The sequence below is a fragment of the Protomyctophum bolini genome (assembly GCF_963924005.1).
Source record: "Protomyctophum bolini genome assembly, chromosome: 11".
Classification (NCBI taxonomy): domain Eukaryota; kingdom Metazoa; phylum Chordata; class Actinopteri; order Myctophiformes; family Myctophidae; genus Protomyctophum; species Protomyctophum bolini.
The window spans coordinates 30,376,058-30,384,235 of record NC_137872.1 but is presented as its reverse complement, the minus strand read 5'-3'; the positions used below and the strand labels follow the sequence as shown (position 1 = coordinate 30,384,235).

The following is an 8,178-nucleotide window of genomic DNA, read 5'->3' as shown; positions in this document are numbered from 1 at the left end:
CGGCCTTTTACACGAAAACACTGACGTAGCAACATAAAGTCCATCCATCTTCAACCGCTTATCCGTAGTCAGGTCACGAAGGCAACAGCTCCACCAGAGAGCTCCAGACTTCCCTCTCCAGAGCAACATTAGTGACTTCCTCCTGGCGAGACGTTCCAAGGCCATTGAGTCGATGTGTTTCCTACACCTGCGCCTTGGTCTGCCCCGGGGTCTCCTCCCAGTGGGGCGTGCCTCGAGGACCTCCCTAGGGAGATCCTAACCAGATGCCCGAACCACCTAAGCTGGCTCGTTTCCAGCCGCAAAAGCAGGGACTGACTGAACTTTCTCACCCTATATCTCCCGTCGAAGAAAACTAATTTCGGCCGCTTGTATTCGCGACCTTATTCTTTCGGCCATGACCCACACTTTGCATTCTCGCTCAATTTAGAAGACATTTAGTAGAATTCGGCCCTCAGGCCTCAACGGGTTAAAACATTGTCATTCCAAGCAGTGTCCCACAGAGACGACGGCTAAGGAAGTGTAAACCAGTGAGAGTTCGAGGCATGCTGCAGAACAGCACCTCTGTGTTCTCATTATGCTCTCATTACCAAAACTACATTCTTACTCAGAAAACTTTTTTTTTTTGCTGGACCGCAACAGCACAACCAGCTCTGTAAATGTGACAGTCCTTAATTGGCTGCCTGGCTGGCGGGCGGGCGGACGGACAGACAGACTTGTGATACTTGATCCATGCAAGTTGGAACATAATCGACTGCTTAACACAATCTTTGCCATGAACACAGGAATCCGTTTTTCTCTCCACAACCCTCCACAACAACAACATAGCTATAGCGTCGCAGTCCCGCCCCCTTTCATGATGACGACAGGCCCAGGAAATAATTCCCCATGCATTTTTCCCATAGACATTTAAAAAAGTATTAATTAAAAAAAATGTATGCCTCGAACAAAGCCAATTTTCGGATCGTGACAAATCATAACAAACGAAATTTGGGCCTAACAAATAATTAGAAGAAATAAAGGGCAGGGTAAAAACCTTTTTTTGTTGTTTTTCTTCTTTGTAATTATTAAATAAACACAATATTTGTCACAATCCGGGTTGGCTTTGTTCGAGGCTTACAGATCTTTAAATAAATACTTTTTGATGCTTTCCCTGGGCCTGTCGTCATAAAAGGGGGCAGGACTGTGATTCTCTATTGAGGGATATATACACGTCGTGGATAGTGAGGGGGGCCTTCTTCTTCTTTGGATTTTCATGCATTTTTCTGGCCCATTCTGGCCCATTATAAAAATGTGGTTCCATTTGTACACTCTCAGAGTTACAGACCCATAAGGGTCCATTTGGTTCCTAACTATCATTTGGCTGGCGACCCCCTGGAGCTCCCTCAAGGACCCCTGGGGGTCCCCGGACCCCTCTTTGGGAACCACTGTTCTCAATCACTAGTTCTCACACTTTAAAAGATATTTTAAAAAATTATGAAAATGATGTGCTGTGAGCTTGTAGATCTGCAATCTTTGAATAGCCGACGCAACATGATCTGAAAATGCATGCATGTACAGTACAGTAGCGGAGCCCAGAGCCCACCCATCTGACCGAATGCTTAAGTGGTCGGTTGGGTTGGGTTGGGTGGACCGTGAATGTTGGAGTGGTCGCTGAACCAGAAATGGTTGAGAAGAGAACCACACAGCGTTTCAACTGGCGGTCGGCCAGCAGAGCGTTGGAGTTTCCCCATTGGCTGTGGCTCTTTCAAAATGATTCGGTGTAGTTTCCAATTACATCGTCACTCAGGGGCCGTTTACGGTGGCTCCACAGTCTTCAATTACACCCGCAAGGGTCTTCAATTACACCCGCAAGGGTCTTGATTTACACCCACGGGGGTCTTCAATTACATCCTCAGAAGGTGGTTGGACTTAGTTGCAACTTCATCACTCAGCTTGGCGGAGAGTTGTCACTTCCTATGTATCTGTCATTTCAAATTACAAGCCACCTACGTTTTTGTTCAACAGAACCGATATTGCAGCTAAACTAAGCTTGTACAGATGATCAGCTATCACGTTTTCCACAGTATAGTGGTTAAGAAAGTGAAAACCCTGAGTTTCTTTTTTTAACCCGAATTGAACCCTGGTTCACTCCACACTGATGATAATGCATGGTCCAAATCATTATGTTCAGACAATAGAATGGATAAAATATCTTGGTCTCTTTGGCTTTTCTTAAGGAGAAAACAACAGCATGTTAACAGGCGGAGGGCAAGGGAGAGGGGAGGCGAAGTGTTTCTCGAAACGATGAGTTTTCAGGCTATGACAGACAGGAGGGGGCGTGAAGTGCTCCTTGAGGAGATGGGGAAGGATGGAAGGCAGGGCAGGGACAGACACTGTAGGCCTCGCTCGCGTCGTCTTGTGTGAATCTCATGCACAGATCTCTCTCCCTGGAGAGGATTTAGGGGGGGGGTTGGGGACGAGGTTGTAGCCTGCAGCATTTGTGGTTGAGCTGCAGGGGCACAGAGACAGAACCCTGCCTGGCCACATGTCCTCTCACCCTGTAGATAGGAAATCACTAGAGCCTGAGAAGGGATAGATGGTGACTGATACGCTTGTAAGTCCAACACGGGGAAACGTTGTGAATGTACAGTATAGTATAGAGGAATGGGCCATGGCCGTGGTGTTGTCGGTAGAGATGAGGAGGCCTTGTAAGAGGGCAGGTTTTTCTTTTCTCCCCCACCTATTTTTTCTTCCCAGGGAAGAACAGGAGCTCAGTCTTGTCAAGGCTGGACTTGGTGGGGGGGTGGGAGTGGGAGTGGGGTGGGGGGGGGGGCAGAGATCCAGCTGGAGTTATCCACTAGGCAAGCACAGATGCTCACCTCAACCTTGTATGACAGATGAGGCAAAGCGGTGGAAAAGTCAAGCACACGGCTTTAACAGAGGTTCTTTTCTCCTGACCATCATGTTAGAACTGTTCCTCCGACGGGAGTGGTTGAAGTGTTGTGAGGCCTGGATCAAATGGCATCTGGAAAATAATCTCTGCAATATCGTTTTAGAACCTGCTGTGATGTGAATACAACGTGGCCGTGGCAAACGAGCGGTTCTAGCGCTGAATGTATTGCCCTGCTTTGACAGGTATAGTCATCATGGCTCTGCAGGCAATGATTGTATGCTGTGTGCATAAAACGTTTAATCTAAATATAGTCAACTATATATAGCACTGACACATGATGTCAGTGCTAATGGAAAGTGTCACAAATTAACCCACGCAGACATACGCTATACAGCGTAAAATTGGGCACTATATTGTGTTTACAATGTGAAGAGACATCTGACTGTAGTCGTGTATACGAACCTTATCTGGGTCAGGATGCGTTATTATGATGAACATACTTAAATACACAATAGAATGCACATTTAAATTAAACCCTGACAGTTCCCTCTTGAGTCCTCCCATCCAGTGGGACCAATGCATTTCATTTTTAAATAATTCTTTCAGCGAGTTCCATGAATCAGTAGCAGGCAATGTTAAAGCTCTTGTGCTTAATTAAATTATGACTAGAGCAACAGATAACCAAAAAAAAAGAACTCTCATCAGACTTTTCCCACAACGATATTATTATTTTTGTCTCTCTCTTTACAGATCATAAGAAATAAGGAAACGTGGCCATAAAAGGGCCTTGTGTGGGTACAAATTATACCAATAAGTAAGACTGTAAGTGGACGAGTGGACAAGGCAGAGCAGTCACGGGGCTGCGCCTGCCAGGCAAAGTGATGAGTGAGAGCTTTATGGTCCGTAATAAACCTCGCAGACAAAGAGCGTCCGGGACACAAAGACACGCTGGAGACAAAACATCACCGCCATAAAATTCTGGCAGGTATCTATCTACGGTGCACTGTAAAATCCTCAGTGTCGTTGGAACTCTGAGAGTCACAGGCCCCGCCGTGAGGGTCCATGTGGTTATTGTAAACGTGGATATTGGATTGTGCCGTGTATCTACAGCACAGTATAGTTTATTTGTGGCTGTGAAAGAACATCATACATTCTGTTACTAAAATGAAATTACCCTTTTAACAAGGTGCTGAAACTGTAGCCTTAGAGACATTCAGTCATTAACCACTTAAACTCTATACTGCACTTTGCTGACCGGGGTCCCCCAAGGGTCTGTACTTCTCCGCCTCCTTTTTCCCTCTACAATAAACCTCTGTACGGAAAATGGCCTACAGTATCTACAAGCTTACAGCTTTCTGAGCTTGTACTGTAGGTATAGGTCTGCTATTTCCGCCAAATGTCACAGAATGTTGACATGCCCAGAATAGAGTTTTGGCACATTTGAATTGCTGCATGTTTGTTGAATTTATAAATGCTACCCATTTGATCTTGCCAGCCTTGTGAACAAGTCTCTGAGTATGAGAATTTTCTTTTTTTTTTTCTTTTCCAGAAAATAGTTTTATTGATTTAAAAGATAATTGTAAAATCGGCCTCATGCAGGTCTTAAATCTTAATTGGTTAAGTTACCTTAATTATGTATTCTTGCAACTATATACAGCATGTGACAAAAAGCAGAAAGCCGAATAGGGGTGAGAATAAAAGAACTAGATGTACAGATTGTGAAGAGGCAGCGTCTACCCTTTTAATAGCATGAAAAGTACATAATGGAACAATCACAGAGTGATGCATATTAACAGACTTGGTGCTTGGAATATACCCACGGAACAGAGAGCGTGTGAGAAAGAGCTGTTGTCCTTGGGGGGTATGTGATCACACCTATTTCAATGAAACCATCAAGCCATCCATGCCCCCACAATACTTTATGTAACTGCTTATTCTTCCATGCCCCAAACATGCATACAGCATGCGTGCGCGCGCACACACACACACACACACACACACACACACACACACACACACACACACACACACACATCCTCAAACTAGCCTTTAGATTAATAGCGTATGCAATAAACTTTATATATATACCGGTATCTGTGCCAAGAGCACACATTTTAAGGAGTTTTCCACCCCGGGCCAAACGTTAATTTGACTTCTGCTTTCCATTGTTTTTACAGTAGGTAACAAATAAAACACAATCCATTATGTTTGAGGTTAAAGTTAGCGTTGGTTGATTTTAAACAAAAAGGACAAAAAGTGAAAAATCAACTAGAGGCTTATTCTTCCAGACCGTAAAAGAATTGTCATTTTATATGGATGACTATGGCAGGATTAACCGAGGCTTATTTGAAAGTGGCAGCATGAATTTCAAGAGGTTTTCAATACCCTCAATAATAATTATAGGGAAATCCAACGTGCTGTGCGTGTGCGTGTGTGTGTGTGTGTGTGTGTGTGCGCGCCAGGGGATTCATAACTATGTGTTGGTGGGAGACAGAGGAAGGGGGCAGGATTTATTTCCTCTCTGTGCAGGTCCCATTGGATGGCATAGATTTTCTGATTCTGTGAGATTCCAATTGCAGAATGCAAAACAGAGCTGATTTATCCAGAGCATCACACACACGCGCACAGTGTGCGCGTGTGTGTGATGCTCACACACACACACACACACACACACACACACACACACACACACACACACACACAGCTTGTAATATGGCACATCACACATAATAAAAGTCATTTCTGTTGTTGACATGACAGATTGCTGGCAACAGGGACTGCCCAGACAGATACAGTACAGTTCAGACTGAGAGGATTTCCCTGCGTGTGATTGAAATGTATAGCTACAGTATTTGTAGCACTCTGCTATGTGTCGAACGCCAAGGCTCGGTGCTAATTGCCACCTGCCATTTAGGGAATGACACATGCATTGTTAAAATTTGTTACAGTATATGTGTTGGAGACATCTCTCAGCAGAAATGTGTTTCTTTCTATTCTAAGTCTCCAGAGTATAGAATTTGGATCGAGTGTCAGCTCACACTGCAGACTTGACTGAAATCTCAGTTTTAATGATGTGGAACCAGTCTATAAATGCAGTGTTGATCAACCCAAGCATAGCCTATATACTCTTGAACAATATGCCAAAGTGGAGAATTAAGCCACCCTCATCCATCTTGCATTTAATTTCTCATTATCAGTACAGTAAAATAATAATAATTTAGTTATGTTTTCATTCAGAGATAGTAGCACTGATACTGACCGACCGTGCAGTTTTGTAATTTAATTTGGAACACATTTTATATATTTTTTTAAATGTCTCAATAGGACCACCAGTAGAGTGCAGACATGAGCTTCGTGTAGGAACATGTAAAATTGCATCGAATAATCTTGACGGGATTCATAGTGAACTTTATAGAAACAATGAGACAGTATAGTATGCGTATTGTGTAGTACAGTAGTAGACAGTATAGAGGCAGACAGGGGCACAGCCACACTGCATCGTCCATAAGCTCACAAGTGATGGTGTGAATGAGGGGAGGGGGGAGTATTTCTACTCCACACTATTTTAGATTATGAAATCTGACGTTTATAGCCTACTTGTGCGCGGATAGAGGAGAAAAAAGTGGGTGTACACTTTATATTTGTGCGGTGGCTCTACAGTCAGTGCTTGATCAGTTCAGACGAGCACACGCGAGCCCGATGCGCACATCGTAAGATCTCTAAAGGCACAAGGACAGCATTCCTTATAGTAGCACAAAGAGTATAGATCCATTTAGCTTAGGTTGTTAGTTTATGTTTCACAAAGTTAGGGACGATCGAAGCTGGGACTTTTTTTTACAAGGGGAATTCTTTGTTCGAGATATCCGACGGATTTAATTGTTGCCAAATTGGCGTTTGAAATCCACACACACACAGCTGTGGTGAATCGAGGATTGAGTGATCGAGCAGTTGATGAAGACGTGCTTTCTTTGCAGCCTACTTCAAGCACACTCTGCCTGCCCGTTCTGCTTTTTTTCTTTTCTCCATAAAATGCCAAGACTCCACATCCATCATACTCTGTCCAGTTCAAGCCGGGCGGCTCATTTGGAAGGACGCCAGACCTCCAGTCTTTCAAATCTGCAAGTTCAGTCCAATAAATGGTGACATACTCTTGTCAGCCGTTGGAATAAGAAATCGATACTCAAAGAGAAAGCGGGGACGCGATATTCTTTCGGAATTTCCCATCGATCCGTTTCCCACACTATCCTTATAAATATGCGATTCGGTGGTGGTGGTGGTGGTGCCGGTGGTAGCTCGTCGGTGCGGTCCTCCGCGCGTTCTCAGCCGGAGGAGCGGTGCTGCTGCTGATGCTGATAGTGTGACAGATTATTGTTGTTTTGGAGTGTCCATGCAAGACTTGGGGTGGAAACATGTCTGCAGCAATAAGCCACTTCTCTGAGAGGGTCACTGCTGTCAGAGATGGCATTTTGGTCCAGCACGCAGGTCTTCTTTACCTCTAAAGTGCCCCGGAAGATCCTCTTCATGTTCACGCTGTCCCTCTCCGTCACATACCTGTTCTACAGCTTGATGAGCTGCTACAACTCGCTGCAGTTCCCCTTGCAGGAGAACGTGTACGTGTACCAGGGGGAACGGCCGCAGGTCACGGAGGAGACAACTTTTGTCACGCTGAGGGAAAAACTTTATCCGACTTCGTTCCTGCAGCCGGAGGAGGAGGAATTCGCCGAGGCTGCCAGCGCCGCCACCGCGTCCTCCGGTCAAACCGCCAGTGCCATCTCCTCCACTCTGAAAGATTATGTGGAAGAAGCGGAGCAACAGAGGACGGTGGAGTCTTGGGTCAGGAGGAGTCAAGCGGCGGCGGCGCCGGCTCCGACCAAACCCTCCTCCGCCTCGGCGGTGCATCGTCACGGTCACACCACCACCACCAGCACCGCCGCTGTGGTGGAGCGCCATGAGCAGCAGGACTTCAGCACCACGGACAGTGAACTCGGCGTGAACTGCACGTCGGATTATGGCGAGAAGAAGCTTCCCCAGGCCATCATCATCGGGGTGAAGAAAGGTGGAACCAGGGCTCTGCTGGAGGCTCTGAGGGTGCACCCGGATGTTAGAGCCGTTGGGAATGAGCCACACTTCTTTGACAGGAACTACGAGAGGGGCCTGGACTGGTACAGGTGAGATCTATTCTAGTATAGGCTTTGATCTCCCGGGATAGAATTATATATAGTAGTTTCAGAAACAATTAGATACATTTTTAGATCAAATAATAGGCCTACAAATAACCACCGTAAATATGTATTTTATATAAAAAC

General features: G+C 45.3%; 1 protein-coding gene across 1 annotated transcript in view; it reads left to right on the top strand.

Annotated features, from left to right (window-relative positions):
• Positions 1–7,150: 7,150 nt before the first annotated feature.
• The window catches only part of hs3st4 (heparan sulfate (glucosamine) 3-O-sulfotransferase 4), a gene marked incomplete at its 3' end in the record, with an annotated part of 102,714 nt that continues 101,686 nt past the window's right edge, over positions 7,151–8,178 (top strand). Inside the window, exon 1 of the mRNA XM_080775357.1 lies at positions 7,151–8,040. Coding sequence (XP_080631483.1) covers positions 7,331–8,040 — 710 coding nt within the window. The 5' untranslated portion in view covers positions 7,151–7,330. The remainder of the gene's footprint in view (positions 8,041–8,178) is intronic.